Raw genomic sequence first — 18648 nt, 5'->3', positions numbered from 1 at the left:
CCCAGGACAAAGTCCAAACTGCTCAGGACAGCTTGTGAGGCCCCGCCTACTTCTCCTCCCTGGCTCCTGTACCTGCCCTTCTCTCCAAAGTCCTGCACTCTTGCTTTGTGTCAGACTTTCTTATATGCAGCTCCAACAGCCCAAAATGCTTTTCCTCTTTGACTCAACTGTAGTTGGTGTCACCTTAAATATCATGTCTTCCTGGAACCTTCCCTGACCACCACCCCCAACACCACCCCCAAATCTAGATGGGGAGGCTGTCTTAACTCCCTAGCACCCTGTATCAATCCCTACCAGAGCCCTTCCTCAGGGTGGTGTAGACATTACACTGTAGGCTCTGTGACTATATAAATATGTCTTTCTTGTTCTCAGTATATTCTCTGGTGCCTAGGACAGTGCCTGGCACTTAATAGATACTCAGTGACATGTTCTTGGAAAAGCAAAACTGTTATAACAATTAGCTATTAGATTTGGAAGGGTTCCTAGAGACCATCTAGCCTAACTCCTTCTTTTCACAGTGAGGCCCAGAGAAGCGACTCAAGGTTTTAATCCCCAGTCCTTTGCCAACTTGCTATGTGACCTTAGAAAATGCCTTTCCGAGAGTAATGGCGGGGTAGGAAGCGATACCAATAAATCTCCCCCAAAACTCAACAAGATCTTCAACCAGAAACAGAAAAACCTATACTTGGAGCTTCCAGATGCTTCGCAATACACCCAAAGGTATGATTGAGTGAAAAATTGGCTAAATATATAACCAAACCCCGAAGGAAATAGGGAGTAAGAAATGCTCCACCTTCCTCACTAACCTAAACAGGGCGGCTTTCTCTGGTAACTGTGAATATAGAAACTGAGGCGGGCAAAGGGGGTGAATAGATCCAGGCCGCCGCGGCACAAACGGCCGAACCAGGCTGTGGCACACAGATCCAAGCCGAGGAAAGTCTGATCCTGTGGCAACCCGGGCAATACAAGCTAACACTCGTGCCAAACCCAAACAAAGAAAGACAAGCGGAGCGGCCATTTTACCCGGTCTCCTGGTCGGTGCGCAGTTAGTGGGCGAGAATTTCTTCCTAGGCCCCGAGAGTGGGTGCCTGTGTTGCCCCACGGAGAGGCAGGGTCAGAGGCCTTTCTGTGGGCCAAGGACAGAGTCTCTGGGCAGCCCCAGCGCCCTGGGAAAGCCACGCACGGGAGGGAGTGAGAACTAATTCCAACGGTGGAGATTTTCCGTGCTGGTGAGGGTTTCACTCAGAGGGAACCGCGGCCGGCCTCATATCCTGGTTTGCGCGCGCAGATAAGGAGTGAGTGATTCCTCCGAGTGCCTCGGCAGTGCGCGCCCGTGTTATCGCAGAGAGGGGCAGAGTCAGGGGCCTTTGTGTGGGCCAAAGCGGAATCTCGAGCTGCCCCAGCGCCTTGCAAAAGCTGCGCACGGGGACGGAGCGAGACTCAATTCCAACGCTGCAACTTTTCCCTGCGGTTGGGGGTTTCACTCAGAGCGTGAGACTGCTGGCTGGATATCCTGGTCGCAGACAGTGAGTGAGAGTTTCCTCCAAGCGCCCCCCAGAAGTGGGCGCCCGCTTGTGTTACCGGACAGAGTGGCAGAGCCAGTGGTCTTTGAGTGGGCGGAAAGCCCGCCTGATTATGCTAGCAGCTCTGACTGACTGAGCCTTACCCAGAGCCTTGTGCTGAGTGGAAAAGAGTGGGGAGTTGCCAGCTCTTTGAGCCTCTTACTATCCAGGCAGAGGCAGCAGCAACCCCATAGCTGGATTATCAGGCTACTAATTGAGGAAGGAAAGACTAGGAGAAAGGCTCCAGGAACACGGACTCTCTCACTGTCAGAGCCTATAAATGCTAATGAGCCTCGACTCCCACGAGACTAAAGCACAATACATGACATTGCCATAGAGACTTATCAACTGCAAGCCTCTACCTGAGCGTGCCAAAGGGGCAGAACCCGGGGTACAGAGTCACCGACCAGGAAGAGGGAGAGAAAAGAAAAGGCAAGAAGATAACCTCTCAAAATCAAGAATAATCTGCAGACTTTATAACCTATCACATTTTATTATATTTGTTCGTTTGTTTCTCTTATCTTCATTCTTGATACTTTTTTTTCCTCCTCCAATTTGGCCGATTAACTCTCTACTGGTCTTACTCTCTCCTCTCCTTGAACTACACTACCCATAAGTGTTACATCTCCCATTATCTTTTCTCTTCTCTTCCTTTCTCTCTATGAGGGTTGCACTCCAAAACCCTTAACTCTCTCTCTCTCTCCTTTCTTTTTTCTTCTTTTAGTGGTTCCCTCTTTTTTTTCTCTCTCTCTCTTTCTTTTCTCCCTCTATATTAGTTTCTTCCTTTCTCCTTTACATCTCCTCTCATTCAAACCTCAATAACAAACAAATTATCTTATCTGGGACTCAAACCTATGTTTGTGGCATTTTGGGGGGTTTTTACTTCACCTTTTTAACTCACTAGCAGTGCTCCCATCCCTAGCTCTCCATATTATCTAGTTCTTATTCCACTAAATACAATAGTAAGTTTTTAATTTGTCCCCCCATTTTTCCGTTTTCCTCTTATTCCTCTCATCATAACTCTTAGACAACCAACACCTAAAAGCAAATCATTTTATTCTTGACCCAAATTTTTTCCTTATTTGCTTTTTGTGGGTCCATACAATCTTTTTTTTTTTCTTTTTTCTTTTTTTTTTTTTTTTTCCTTTTTTTTTTTTTTTTTTTTCTTTTTTTCTTTTTTGCCCCTTTATTACATTTCCCCAATTCAGGCCCTCCATCACAGGCATTGTTTGTTATAACTCACAGTCCACCACAAGATTTTCTCAAGAAAGAGGGGAGAGGAGAGGAGAGGAAAAAAAGAGGGGGGGAATAATTTCCTTTTTTAAAAAATTTTTATTTTATTTTATTTTTCTTTATTTCATTATTAATTTTTTTTAAAAAAAAACAACTCTTTTCGATTTTTCATTTTTTTTTATTTTCTTTAACTTTTTATTCTTTATTAAATCTCATTAATACTATCAACAAAACCACCCTCAGATGCCATTAAGGAAGAGAAAATCGAATATCATGGATACAAAAGAAAGAGAGGTAACACAGCTAGATGAGGAAAAATCTATGGAGAAAAAATTTAATATATTGGAAACCTTGGAGCTAAATGACAGAGAATTCAAGATAGAAATACTAAAAATCCTCCGAGATATACAAGAAAACACAGAAAGGCAATTTAGGGAGCTCAGAAAACAACTCAATGAACACAAAGAATATATGTCCAAGGAAATTGAAACTATAAAAACAAATCAAACAGAGATGAAAAACTCAATTCACGAGCTGAAAAATGAAATAACAAGCTTAGCTAATAGAACAGGTCAGATAGAAGAGAGGATTAGTGAATTAGAAGACAAGCAACTTGAGGCACAACAGAGAGAAGAAGAAAGAGACTCAAAAATTAAAAAAAATGAGATAGCCCTACAAGAATTATCTGACTCCATCAAAAAGAATAACATAAGAATAATAGGTATATCAGAGGGAGAAGAGAGAGAAAATGGAATGGAGAACATACTCAAACAAATAATAGATGAGAACTTCCCAAGCCTGTGGAAAGAACTAAAGCCTCAAGTTCAAGAAGCAAACAGAACTCCGAGTTTTCTTAACCCCAACAAACCTACTCCAAGGCATATCATAATGAAATTGACACAAACAAACAGCAAAGAAAAAATTCTCAAGGCAGCCAGGGAAAAGAAGAATACAACATATAAAGGAAGGCCCATTAGATTATCATCAGATTTCTCAGCAGAAACTCTACAAGCTAGAAGAGAGTGGACCCCAATATTTAAAGTCCTGAAAGAGAGGAACTTTCAGCCACGAATACTATACCCATCAAAGCTATCCTTCAAATACGAAGGAGAAATAAAAACATTCACAGATACAGAAAAGATGAGGGAATTTATCATCAGAAAACCCCCACTCCAGGAATTACTAAAGGGGGTTCTCCAATCAGATACAAAGAACAAAAAAAAACAGAGCCACAAGTAAAAGCTCCAAGAAGAACACAATAAAACCAAATTTAAACTGTGACAACAACAAAAAGAAAGAGGGGGAGAAGATGGAGATTAACAGTAGCAAAGGACGATGGAGTGCAAAAGTACTCACAAAATAGTTCGCTACAATGAACAGGGTAGGGACCCTTTTCATTACTCAAAGGTAACCACCATTGAAAAAACCACCACAGAAGCACATGAGATAAAAAAGATAGCAACAGAGGAAAGATGTATGGAATACAACCAAATAAAAACAAAAGATAGAAAAACGAAAGAGAAGGATCAAACAAGACACAAAACTAACAGAAAGCAAGATATAAAATGGCAATAGGGAACTCACAAGTATCAATAATTACACTAAATGTAAACGGATTAAACTCACCAATAAAAAGGCACAGAGTAGCAGAATGGATTAAAAAAGAAAATCCAACTGTATGCTGCCTACAGGAAACTCATCTAAGTAACAAGGATAAAAACAAATTCAAAGTGAAAGGCTGGAAAACAATACTCCAAGCAAATAACATCCAAAAAAAGCGGGTGTAGCAATACTCATATCGGATAATGCTGACTACAAGACAGGAAAAGTACTCAGAGACAAAAATGGCCATTTCATAATGGCTAAGGGGACACTGAATCAAGAAGACATAACAATTCTTAATATATATGCACCAAACCAAGGAGCACCAAAATATATAAGACAGCTACTTATTGATCTTAAAACAAAAACTGACAAAAATAATTGCCCTGGCCGGTTGGCTCAGCGGTAGAGCGTCGGCCTAGCGTGCGGAGGACCCGGGTTCGATTCCTGGCCAGGGCACACAGGAGAAGCGCTCATTTGCTTCTCCACCCCTCCGCCGCACCTTCCTCTCTGTCTCTCTCTTCCCCTCCCGCAGCCAAGGCTCCATTGGAGCAAAAATGGCCCGGGCGCTGGGGATGGCTCTGTGGCCTCTGCCTCAGGCGCTAGAGTGGCTCTGGTCGCAACGTGGCGACGCCCAGGATGGGCAGAGCATCGCCCCCTGGTGGGCAGAGCGTCGCCCCATGGTGGGCGTGCCGGGTGGATCCCGGTCGGGCGCATGCGGGAGTCTGTCTGACTGTCTCTTCCTGTTTCCAGCTTCAGAAAAATGCAAAAGAAAATGCAAAAAAAAAAAAAAAAAAAAAAAAAAACTGACAAAAATACAATCATACTTGGAGACCTCAATACACCGCTGACGGCTCTAGATCGGTCATCCAAACAGAGAATCAACAAAGACATAGTGGCCTTAAACAAAACACTAGAGTACCTGGATATGATAGACATCTACAGGACATTTCATCCCAAAGTGACTGAGTATACATTTTTCTCCAGTGTACATGGATCATTCTCAAGAATTGACCATATGTTGGGCCACAAAAACAACATCAGCAAATTCAGAAAAATTGAAGTTGTACCAAGCATATTTTCTGATCATAAAGCCTTGAAACTAGAATTCAACTGCAAAAAAGAGGAAAAAAATCCCACAAAAATGTGGAAACTAAACAACATACTTTTAAAAAATGAATGGGTCAAAGAAGAAATAAGTGCAGAGATCAAAAGATATATACAGACTAATGAAAACGACAATACGACATATCAGAATCTATGGGATGCAGCAAAAGCAGTGATAAGAGGGAAGTTCATATCGCTTCAGGCATATATGAACAAACAAGAGAGAGCCCAAGTGAACCACTTAACTTCCCACCTTAAGGAACTAGAAAAAGAAGAACAAAGACAACCCAAAACCAGCCGAAGAAAGGAAATAATAAAAATCAGAGCAGAAATAAATGAATTAGAGAACAGAAAAACTATAGAAAAAATTAATAGAACAAGGAGCTGGTTCTTTGAAAAGATCAACAAAATTGACAAACCCTTGGCAAGACTTACCAAGGAAAAAAGAGAAAGAACTCATATAAACAAAATCCAAAATGAAAGAGGAGAAATCACCACGGACACTGTAGATATACAAAGAATTATTGTAGAATACTATGAAAAACTTTATGCCACTAAATTCAACAACCTAGAAGAAATGGATAAATTCCTAGAAAAATACAACCTTCCTAGACTGAGTCAAGAAGAAGCAGAAAGCCTAAACAGACCTATCAGTAGAGAAGAAATAGAAAAAACCATTAAAAACCTCCCCAAAAATAAAAGTCCAGGCCCTGACGGCTATACCAGCGAATTTTATCAAACATTCAAAGAAGACTTGGTTCCTATTCTACTCAAAGTCTTCCAAAAAATTGAAGAAGAAGCAATACTTCCAAACACATTTTATGAGGCCATCATAACCCTCATCCCAAAACCAGGCAAGGATGGCACAAAAAAAGAAAACTACAGACCAATATCTCTAATGAATACAGATGCTAAAATACTAAACAAAATACTAGCAAATCGAATACAACAACATATTAAAAAAATAATACATCATGATCAAGTGGGATTCATCCCAGAATCTCAAGGATGGTTCAACATACATAAAACGGTTAATGTAGCCTGACCAGGTGGTGGCGCAGTGGATGGAGCGTCGGACTGGGATGCGGAAGGACCCAGGTTCGAGACCCCGAGGTCGCCAGCTTGAACGCGGGCTCATCTGGCTTGAGCAAAGAGCTCACCAGCTTAGACCCAAGGTCGCTGGCTCCAGCAGGGGGTTACTTGGTCTGCTGAAGGCCCACGGTCAAGGCACATGTGAGAAGGCAATCAATGAACATCTAAGAAGTCGCAACGCGCAACGAGAAACTGATGATTGATGCTTCTCATCTCTCTCCGTTCCTGTCTGTCTGTCCCTGTCTATCTCTGCCTCTGTAAAAAAAAAACAAAAAAAAAAAAAACAAACGGTTAATGTAATACACCATATCAACAAAACAAAGAACAAAAACCACATGATCTTATCAATAGACGCAGAAAAGGCTTTCGATAAAATACAACACAATTTTATGTTTAAGACTCTCAACAAAATGGGTATAGAAGGAAAATATCTCAACATGATAAAGGCCATATATGATAAACCATCAGCTAACATCATATTAAATGGCACTAAACTGAAGGCTTTCCCCCTTAAATCAGGAACAAGACAGGGTTGTCCACTGTCTCCACTCTTATTTAATGTGGTACTAGAGGTTCTAGCCAGAGCAATCAGACAAGACAAAGAAATAAAAGGCATCCATATCGGAAAAGAAGGAGTAAAGGTATCACTTTTTGCAGATGATATGATCCTATACATCGAAAACCCCAAAGAATCCACAAAAAGACTACTAGAAACAATAAGCCAATACAGTAAGGTCGCAGGATACAAAATTAACATACAGAAGTCAATAGCCTTTCTATATGCCAACAATGAAACAACTGAGAAGGAACTCAAAAGAATAATCCCCTTCACGATTGCAACAAAAAAAATAAAATACTTAGGAATAAACATAACAAAGAATGTAAAGGACTTATATAATGAAAACTATAAACCATTGTTAAGGGAAATCGAAAAAGATATAATGAGATGGAAGAATATACCTTGTTCTTGGCTAGGAAGAATAAATATAATCAAGATGGCTATATTACCCAAAGCAATATACAAATTTAATGCAATTCCCATCAAACTTCCAATGACGTTTTTTAAAGAAATAGAGCAAAAAATCATCAGATTTATATGGAACTATAAAAAACCCCGAATAGCCAAAGCAATCCTAAAGAAAAAGAATGAAGCTGGGGGCATAACAATACCTGACTTCAAACTCTATTATAGGGCCACGATAATCAAAACAGCATGGTATTGGCAGAAAAATAGACACTCAGACCAATGGAACAGAATAGAAAGTCCAGAAATAAAGCCACATATATATAGTCAAATAATTTTTGATAAAGGGGCCAACAACACACAATGGAGAAAAGAAAGCCTCTTCAATAAATGGTGCTGGGAAAACTGGAAAGCCACATGCAAAAGAATGAAACTGGACTACAGTCTCTCTCCCTGTATAAAAATTAACTCAAAATGGATCAAAGATCTAAACATAAGACCTGAAACAATTAAGTACATAGAAGAAGACATAGGTACTCAACTCATGGACCTGGGTTTTAAAGAGCATTTTATGAATTTGACTCCAATGGCAAGAGAAGTGAAGGCAAAAATTAATGAATGGGACTACATCAGACTAAGAAGTTTTTGCTCAGCAAGAGAAACTGATAACAAAATAAACAGAAAGCCAACTAAATGGGAAATGATATTTTCAAACAACAGCTCAGATAAGGGCCTAATATCCAAAATATACAAAGAACTCATAAAACTCAACAACAAACAAACAAACAATCCAATAAAAAAATGGGAAGAGGATATGAATAGACACTTCTCCCAGGAAGAAATACAAATGGCCAACATATATATGAAAAGATGCTCATCTTCTTTAGCTATTAGAGAAATGCAAATCAAAACGGCAATGAGATACCACCTCACACCTGTTCGATTAGCTGTTATTAGCAAGTCAGGTAATAGCAAATGTTGGAGAGGCTGTGGAGAAAAAGGAACCCTCATACACTGTTGGTGGGAATGTAAAGTAGTACAACCATTATGGAAGAAAGTATGGTGGTTCCTCAAAAAACTGCAAATAGAACTACCTTATGACCCAGCAATCCCTCTACTGGGTATATATCCCCAAAACTCAGAAACATTGATACGTAAAGACACATGCAGCCCCATGTTTATTGCAGCATTGTTCACAGTGGCCAGGACATGGAAACAACCAAAAAGCCCATCAATAGATGACTGGATAAAGAAGATGTGGCACATATACACTATGGAATACTACTCAGCCATAAGAAATGATGACATCGGAACATTTACAGCAAAATGGTGGGATCTTGATAACATGATACGAAGTGAAATAAGTAAATCAGAAAAAAACAGGAACTGTATTATTCCATACGTAGGTGGGACATAATACTGAAACTAAGAGACATTGACAAGAGTGTGGTGGTTACGGGGGGGGGAGGGGGGAATGGGAGAGGGATAGGGGGTGGGAGGGGCACAAAGAAAACAAGATAGAAGGTGACAGAGGACAATCTGACTTTGGGTGGTGGGTATGCAACATAATTGAACGACAAGATAACCTGGACTTGTTATCTTTGAATATATGTATCCTGATTTATTGATGTCACCCCATTAAAAAAATAAAATTATAAAAAAAAAAAAAAAAAAAAAAAAGAAAATGCCTTTCCTCTCTGAATCTCATTCTCTCCAGCTGTGAAACGAGGAGAGCTCTCCCCACCCTGCGCCCCCACTGGGGTACGAGGTGGATCCTGGGCGCACCGAGTGGGTGAGTAGGTGGGATGTTGCAGGAGAAATATAAACTCAAGTTCATCCTCTCAAATTGTTGCCAATCAAGTTGAGGAGATGAGACACACACAGTGAGGAAGTGCAAAATTAAATGTTCCTGGTGATTCCATTTTGCTAGGAGATCAGAAAAGGAAGAGATCAGGGAAGCCTGAGGGCATCCAGGCTCCTGCAGGAAGTACTGCTCAGCTGAGCAGGCAGAATTTACCGGGCTGTGCGGACCAGAGGCGAGCTTCCTCCGCGCTGAGCTGGTCTCCGCACCCGCGGGACCTCACGTTCAGGTGCTCGCCGTGGGTTCAGACCCAAGCTTCCCGGCCTTGGACAAGTTTCCCTGCCCGTCTCAACCTCTGCTTCCTTACTCACCATGGGAGCCTGAACGTCTAACCTGCAGGGGTTTCCTGACGATTAAATGTATGTGACAGGGTCTAGAACAGCGCCTGCTGCCTAACAGACCGTTTTAAGAAATGCCACTTTCTTTTCTTCCTCCCAGCCACATAAACAGGCTTGACATGTCACTGGCAAGAACGTCAACAGTGCAGCTGGGGTGTGGGGACTGAAGGCTTTTTCTGCCCAACCATTCATAGCCTGTTTACTCCGACAGGACTTACCCAGGGCTTCGTCTCACACACGCACATGCATGCACACACTTACACACACACTTCATATGAAATCGAAGGGAGAAAGCGGTTTCTAAACCACCACCACCCCCCGGTCAGATGGGGCCAAATTGGGAGCTGTCTATGACCATCGCCAAAAGGCAGAGTCAACACCAGGGTCTGGCCGGAAGTTCTCCCTCCACCGTGGGATTTACAAGACATTAAGATTATGAAACCAAATGTCATTTCCTACTGGGCTCGAGGGAGAGACTTCAATTAAATTATAGGACAATTCTATAAAATACCTTGGAACGTTTATGAAGCTATTGATTTTCTGTTGGCAAACAGAACAAGGCGTGTGCTGGGGGAGGGACTTGCGGGGTGGGGGTGAGGCTGAGGGTGGGGAGGGTCGTTTGCATTGCTTCACCCCTGCGGATGACCCCTCCAGAGTGATGAGCATTCAGAAGCCGCGCCCCAAAGACAGTACAGCATGAGCTCATTTACCTGGCACCTCTGGGAAAGCACAGCAGCAGGTGCTGAGGAGTGAAGCTTGTTTCTTAAAGAAGAATACGGTTAAGTTGGATTTGCAGGGCGATCATTCATCTTCCAGGACTTGAAACCCTTTAGGGAATCCAACAGGGAGAACGACGCTCACTCTCCTTCCTGGGAAAACACAGACACTCCCTAAATTCTACTTGCGGTATTATAATATTCGTGGAACCCGGATTTATAACGACTACCTAACAAAATTTAAAACTTTTCTGTGCAACCATTTCTTCATTTCATTGCCCAGTTTCTGGGTTTCTCAGGTTTTATGGGAATTAAAGGGTCTCTTTCGGTTCCTCTGGAACTAGCTGAACAACTCATCACTAGAAGTCAGGACTTTGGGTTCCAGAATGATCTCTGCTCTGCTCAGGCCGATGCTGGGCCAATCTCACTTCTCTCTGAACTTGAGTTTCTCTGACTAGGGAAAAAGGAGAGAAGAGGAGATTTGACTAAGACAGCTGTTCCTAACCTACGATCTGTAGAAGACACGCATTACACACAAAATGAGGGTTCTGTGGCCAAAATAGATCGGGAAGTACTGCATATTGTAGCCCTCTCTTGGAGATACTCTCCACTCATCAGCATATTGAATTGACTTCTGAGAAATCTTTTTTTTTTTTTTTTTTTACCGAAGTTAGAAGCAGGGAGGCAGAGAGACAGACTCCTGCATGCGCCCGACTGGAATCTACCTGGCATGTCCACCGAGTGGCGATGCTCTGCCCATCTGGTGCTCTGCTCTGTTGTGGGCAGAGCCATTCTACCACCTGAGGCAGAGGCCCTGGAGCTGTCCTCAGTGCCCCAGGTCAACTTTGCTCCAATGAAGCCTTGGCTGCAGGAGGGGAAGACAGAGACAGAGAGGAAGGAGAGGGGGAGGGGTGGAGAAGCAGATGGGCGCTTCTCCTGTGTGCCCTGGCCAGGAATCAAACCAGGGACTTCCACACTCTGGGCTGATGCTCTACCACTAAGCCAACCGGCCAGGTCCAACTTCTGAGGAATCTTACGATAAAGAAATCTGTTGCATTTGCTTTAAGTCAAGCATTTCCCTCAATTAGTTTGATCTGTGAAATTTTTTTATCTAGTGGAGTAACTACCCTGCAGGTCCTATAAGAGAAACACCACACTTAGCAACGAGTTCAAACCCAGTAAGAAGTGAATCCACGACATCTATAATCCCCCCCAAACAAATCAATGCACAATACATAAGGTTACAGAAGGCCGGTGTTAAAACAGAGTGGTGAGTCTGACTGGTGGTGGCGCAGTGGATCAAGCATCGACCTGGAACGCTGAGGTCGCTGGTTCAAAACTCTGGGCTTGCCTGGTCAAGGCACATATGAGAGTTGATGCTTCCTGCTCCTCCCCCTCTTCTCTCTCTCTCTCTCTCTCATCTCTAAAAGGAATAAATAAATAAAAATAATTTTTAAAAAAACCAAAGTGGTGAGTTGCCTAACCTGTGGTGGTGCCATGGATAAAGCATCAACCTACAATGCTGAGGTTGCCGGTTCGAAACCCTGGGCTTGCCCAGTCAAGGTACATGGGAGAAGCAACTACGAGTTGATGCTTCCCGCTCCTCTCCCCCACCTCTTTCTCTCTCTCCTCTCTCTAAAATGAATAAATTTTAAAAAAATAAAAAACCCAGACTGGTGGAAACCCTAGGACCAGCAGGAACACTATAAAATTCTTTCACTCTCCCTTCCTTCAGTGCTTGGGAATTGTCCTCTTTAGGCAAAATAGTCTGAATGCCCAGACAACAGCTTTTAGTCATTCCTTTTGTCCCTTCAATCTGTCTAGAACAGGGGCTCTCCAAACAGAGTACAGGTGAGAATTACCACACGGATGGAGTTGATGATTAAAGAGGAGCTTCAACTTTATCTGGAATGCATTATCTTTCATTAAAAAACAATGTGCTGACCTGTGGTGGCGCAGTGGATAAAGTGTCGACCTGGAATGCTGAGGTCGCCGGTTCGAAACCCTGCATTTGTCTGGTCAAGGCACATATGGGAGATGATGCTTCCTGCTCCTCCCACCTTTCTCTCTCTCTCTCTCTCTCTCTCTCTCTCTCTTCTCTCTAAAGTGAATAAATAAATTTTTAGAAAATTAAAAAGAAAACAATGTTAATCCTGGCCAGTTGGTTCAGCTGTAGAGTGTCAGTCCAGCGTGTGGAAGTCCTGGGTTCAATTCCCAGTCAGGTACACAGGAGAAGTGCCCATCTGCTTCTCCACCCTTCGCCCTCTCCTTCCTCTCTGTCTCTCTCTTCCCCTCCTGCAGCCAAGGCTCCATTGGAGCAGAGTTGGCCTGGGCGCTGAGGACAGCTCCATGGCCTCAGCCTCAGGTGCTAGAATGGCTCCGGTTGCAATGGAGCAATGCCCCAGATGGGCAGAGCATTGCTCCCTAGTGGTCATGCCAGGTAGATCCCAGTCAGGCACATGCAGGAGTCTGTCTGACTACTTCCCTGCTTCTAACTTCGGAAAAATACAAAAAAAAATATTAACAGTATGAAAACAGGTGTTTATTACATCAGCCTGAACTTTTCATTCCTTTAACTTCTCAAAGGAAAGAATAACATTTAAACACTCAGTTCAGAGTGGAATATACTCAGTGGGGCAGCTAGAGAATGTTCTGGGGCAGTTATGACTCCAATGGCTTTTACTCAATCCACAGATCTTTACGTCTGAGTCCCACATAAGCTGCGACCACACTTCAATAATATCCCCCAGGGGGGCTTTGGGGGGCCCTGGCAGAAAGCCCCTGGGCCCCCGAGGGTTGACAGCCCAGGGCCTAACCCCGACCCCACCTCTTATCTCCTGGCCACAGGACTACAGGGTCAACATCTTCCTGCGGCAGCAGTGGAACGACCCCCGGCTGGCCTACAACGAATACCCAGATGACTCTCTGGACCTGGACCCGTCCATGTTGGACTCCATCTGGAAACCCGACCTGTTCTTCGCCAACGAGAAGGGGGCCCACTTCCATGAGATCACCACGGACAACAAACTGCTGAGGATCTCCCGGAACGGGAATGTCCTCTACAGCATCAGGTGAGTCCCACAGAGACCTGTCCCCTCTATCCTTAGAGAGTGCTTTGCCCCATTGCCTTCTGGGAGCAGGCATTAAGGAAGGGTGGGGGGCGTCAAACAGAGGTGAATGGGCCCTGGTAGCCTGACACCTTTGCCAGATAGGCAGACACAGCTCTGTAACTTACACCCAGAAAGTGAGGATAAAATACTATGGGAAGTCCTAGGGGCAAGTGGCTTGTCCTAACCAGGAGATCAGGACACATCTGGGAGAAGGAGGGTTAAAGTCAGGCCCCTAAGCTCACCTAGAATTTCAGTAGAACAAGAGGGAAAGGGGAGTCAGAGACAATGAGCACTAGCAGGAGCACGCAGCGTCGCAGGACGAGTGCGTTCTAGAGAGCTGTGCACAGACGCTGCCTGCAGGGGGCAGCACTGCACTGCACACGCCGATATCCGCCAAGAGGGCTCATCTCACCTTAGATGCTCTTACCACAATTTTTTTTAAAAAAACCAGTAGAAGCAAAGGCACAAAACCTGAGAAAGTCTAGCAACTTCGCCATAAATGGGCCTGTCATGAATGATACTGCTCACAAGTATCAGCCATCCCTTCTGGAAACGCTCCCCACCGCCCAGACCTTGCACTGAGTCTAGGAAGCTGGGCCCCCCTTCCCCAGCTCCCGCAGATCCACATTGTGGCTGCCCCTGCCCACCTAACTCCCAGTCTTCTTCCCTGAGGCACAAAGAAAGTGACCAATGTCCATGTGGTTCTTACACATGTGCTGCTCACTGAGAATGTACTTGGCAGGCGGTGTACTTTACACAGACGATCTCTACTCCTCCTAACAACCCCATGAAGTAGGTTTTATTATGCCTATTTTACAGATTAGACAAGTGGGGATCTGAAAGTTTAAGTAACTTAACCAAAGTTCCCGTGGCAGGTCCTAAGCCTCAGAGGTGGCTGAAGAGCAGACGGGGTGGCAGAGGGGGCGCAGAAGTCTCAGCAGGGAAAGGAGGCACCACAGAGAGGCAGGCTGGGAGGAGCCCGAGGCCGGTGCCCCTGCCTCACCTGGGAATTCTCCCCGCTCCGTGCACATCCAAACCGGAAGGGTAGTGGGCTCAGGGAATGCCGCCCAGGCCGTGGCTGCCTGGCGCTGGGGGCGAGCTTGCCCTGCTTGGATTTTGCTGCTGCCAGACTAGTTTCCTATCTCTGGGATGCTAAGCCCCAGTGCACCCTGGCAGAACGACAGATCAGCAGAAAGTGATATTCCCAAGGTCATTCAAACTTCAGGAAATTAACCCAGAGTGACAGCTGCTCCATTTGGATCTTTTATTGTCAGAAATCAACTGCCTTCACTCTCTCCCTCCGTCTCCCCTACCCTTCTTCTCCCTCATCTTCCCTACCTTGCCCTTTCTCTTCCCTTTCTCCCCACTCTTGCTTCTACTTTGTGTGTAAAGGGACCCACGTCCAGAGCTGTGGGAGTGAGGTGAACGGTGGAGGTTCACACAGAACTTGGTGCCTCACCGTGTGCAGCCAAGGTGCCCGCACTCAGTGCCACCAGATCACCACCAAGTGGGTGCCTTGCAGGACAGCAGTGCTGGACAGCCCGTCGGCCAACACATGAGCCCAGCACCCCAAGGCTGGGAGACGGGGTTTCCACCCTGCCTGAGCCATCCTCTCACTGTGTCACCTTACCCGAGTCCCCACCAGCCTTCTCTGCACCTCAGTTTTCTCACCTGTCCTGTGAGGGAGTTGGCCTGATGATCTAAGGCTCTGGGGCCTTTCCTCTCCTCTCCCTGCAGCAGGTGCTCAGATGTTGGCAAAGCCTTTCAAGCTGAAGCCTTGTGTCCCAGCCAGCGCTGCAGACCTCGGGTTCTGTTAAGGGCACTTGCTCTGGATCTGAGGTTGCAGCCCCCCGCAGGAGTGGGACTACCCAAAATAAACAACCAGCCCAGGAGCCTGGGGTGCTTACTGCCTCCCAGCTGACGCCAGCGGGAGCCCACAGATGTGAGACAGCTGTGTTTGGACACCCAGAAGGCGGGAGACCTTTTGAAATAACTTTTGATGAGCCTAGGGTATGAAGGGAGGCAGCCCAGAACCACGTCCACAGCACCTGCTGCCAGTGCACCTGGGCATGCCCAAGTCCGGTGCTGCTCAGCGGAAAACCCAGGCTCTGCCCCTACCTGGGTTCTCTGCAGATGAGCGGGCATGGCCGGCATAGCGGGCAGCCGCTGGCTTCCAGGTCTTTAGGCACCTTGCTAAAAAGCCAGCCAGACTCCAAAGATGCACACCAGACTCTGTGTGACCTTCAGCGACCTTCTTTATCCCTCTGAACCTCCATTCACATATCTGAAGTGTGGAAATATACATGTGTTATTCAAAAAACACTAGTTCCCTGACCTCCTTGGCCCTTTGACCTCTCCTTGTTCACCAATAGTAACTAGAATGAAGGGGCAGCTTCCCGGGTCTGTGGACCCAGCCTCATTTAACTCCCTTCTCTTCCCAGAATCACCCTGACATTGGCCTGCCCCATGGACTTGAAGAATTTCCCCATGGACGTCCAGACATGTATCATGCAACTGGAAAGCTGTGAGTTCCTTACATGAGGCCTCTAGAAAGAACCAGACTCCCCTATCCCCATGGGACGGGCAGAAATTCCCACAGGGCTGCTCCCAACTGCTGGACCCGGAGATTTCTGTAATAGCTCAAAAGACCAGATGAAGGGCGTGGCTCTTAGAAAGCGCCTTAGAACCACAACTCCCTCGGGCTATCTGACAGAAGCCCAGCTCTGGAGCCAGCAGCCTTCTCCGACAGGCACTGTTCTGTGTCCCTTGTGAGCATGCTCGCCAGCAATGAGGGAGGATAGCTTGAATAAGTCCTGGTCCTGAGCTTGCAGGAAGGCTTGCTCCCGCAGAGGAGGTGGAGACCTGGCTAACACAGGGAAACAAGTGGTAAGTGTGCTACTAGAAGCACAAGACAGGGTGGTCCCATGGCAGAATGAGGGCTTTTCTCTGATTGAGAAGGAGAGACAATATTGGGAGAAGGCTTTATGGAGATCAAGAGAACCAGGATTTTAACAGATCGGGTAGGTAGCTGGATCCTTTGATTGTAAAGCCAGCAAGCAATCTAATTTTTTTTAAATGTTTTTAATTTTTTTTTATTTAAATGAGAGAAGGGGAGTTAGAGACAGACTCCTGCATGTGCCTCAACTGGGAACCTCCTTGCAACACCTATCTGGGGCTGATGCTCTACCCATCTAGGGATGATGCTCACAACTGAACTATTTTTAGCGCCTAGGGTGAAGGCTCCACAGAGCCATCCTTAGTGCCCAGGGCCAATGCACTCAAATCAATCGAGCCATGGCTGTAGGAGGGGAAGAAAGGAGAGGAGAGAAGGGGGAGGGAGAGGGGAGGAGAAGCAGGTGGTCATTTCTCCTGACCGGGAATCAAACCTGGGACTCCAGTTGATACTCTACCACTGAGCCAACTGACTAATTTTAAAAATATAACCAAATGGAAGGATGTGGAGGTCCCTCGTGGACTAGCAGGAGAAATCTGAACTACAGAACCCAGGGTGGAGCATGCAGGCAGCAAGAAGCAATGGGCCTTCCCCTTGGCGCACCTCGTCTGCGGGAAACCAGCCAACTCGGCTGCACCTTTGGGACTTCCCTCAGGAGTCAGAGTCCTGCTCAGAGAATCTGACTGGTCTATTGAGTCACCACATCCCACTTTGGCCCCCACGTGGTAGCCCACCACGACAGCCTACCCTAGAGTCGTGCCCACAAGGCAAGTCTGCTGAGAACAAAAGAGTGAGCCTGCCAGGCCGGTAGGGGCACGAAGAGCAGAGGCAGCTGAGCTTGACCATGGAGGTGAGGGGAAGGGGGCACAGGACGAGCTCGGGCAGGATGCTGGGAGCGGGAGGAAGAGAGGGAGAGGGCTGTGAGGTACATGTAAACAAAGAAACCAGTTTTAACCTCCTCTGTGGTGGAGGGGGAGCAACACGGTCTCACGAGTTCCCTCACGTGTCTGATGCCTCTCTGTCTCTAACCCTAACCAACCCTGACATGCCTCGTTATACGTGTCTCTGGGTGGTGACTGCCCCTTCTTCTGATCCCATCCCAGTTGGATATACCATGAATGACCTCATCTTTGAGTGGCAGGAGCAGGGAGCCGTGCAGGTGGCCGATGGGCTCACGCTGCCCCAGTTTATCCTGAAGGAGGAGAAGGATTTGAGATACTGCACCAAGCATTACAACACAGGTAGGAGCCCGGGCCACAGCCTCCGACCCCAGCCCTCGAGCAGGGCCAGCGGTCATTCCAGCCATTCATTCCATCATCGCCTCAACGGATCTGCTGAGGTACTCACTACGGACATAGCTCTGTACTTACTGCTAGTGCTTAAGAGAATATCCTTTGATACCAAGAAGTGGCTCCAACACCTCCTTCCTGTGAGTCCCGGAGCAAATAACTAAGCTTGGGCCACATGTCATCACAAAGAAAGCTGGGGGTACAGTCTTCATTCCAGGCAGAAGGAAGAGCTGCTAAGGGGGAACAGCTAGCTGTCTCTGTCACAGAGGGACCTGGCATTCCTGCCAGAGCCAAGGCACAGAGAATGCTCACGTCAGACCTCAGCAGGAGGGAGCTGACTGGCGGAACCCGAGATCAGTGTAGAACGAAGTCGGAAAAGGTCCACTGGACTGCCGGCTCCGAGAGAGGAGTAGGGAACCACCATGGCTCCGAGAGAGGAGTAGGGAACCACCATGGCTCCGAGAGAGGAGTAGGGAACCACCATGGCTCCGAGAGAGGAGTAGGGAACCACCATGGCTCCGAGAGAGGAGTAGGGAACCACCACGACTGAGCTCGCGCTCTACCGCAGGGCTGAAGGAATGCAGAAGAAAGAGGCGTTCTGCTGGGGGAGACCTCCCACTGAGACTCCGTGGAGGAGCAGGGGGTCGGTTTGGCTGGTTGCGAGGAGGAATAAGGATGCTCCCGGCAGAGGGATTAGCAGGACCCGCTGTGCAAACATGCTTGAGGCAGGGGATGCGTGTGGGCATCCGGTCACAGTCACAGTCACGATTAAGGTGAAGGAAGGAGGGAAGTGGGGTAGGAAAACAGGCGGACTAAAGAGT

The 18648-nt window shown here is 46.2% G+C and overlaps 1 protein-coding gene across 2 annotated transcripts in view; it reads left to right on the top strand.

The window, feature by feature from the left end:
* GLRA1 (glycine receptor alpha 1) overlaps positions 1-18648 on the top strand; it is an 81525-nt gene that overhangs the window by 50712 nt on the left and 12165 nt on the right. For both annotated transcript variants that reach the window (XM_066277413.1, XM_066277412.1), the window contains exons 4-6: positions 13323-13546; positions 16027-16109; positions 17642-17779. In XM_066277413.1, coding sequence (XP_066133510.1) covers positions 13323-13546; positions 16027-16109; positions 17642-17779 — 445 coding nt within the window. The remainder of the gene's footprint in view (positions 1-13322; positions 13547-16026; positions 16110-17641; positions 17780-18648) is intronic.

This window comes from Saccopteryx bilineata, chromosome 4 (assembly GCF_036850765.1).
Source record: "Saccopteryx bilineata isolate mSacBil1 chromosome 4, mSacBil1_pri_phased_curated, whole genome shotgun sequence".
In the NCBI taxonomy this organism is placed as follows: Eukaryota; Metazoa; Chordata; class Mammalia; order Chiroptera; family Emballonuridae; genus Saccopteryx; species Saccopteryx bilineata.
This window is presented reverse-complemented; position numbering and strand designations above follow the sequence as displayed.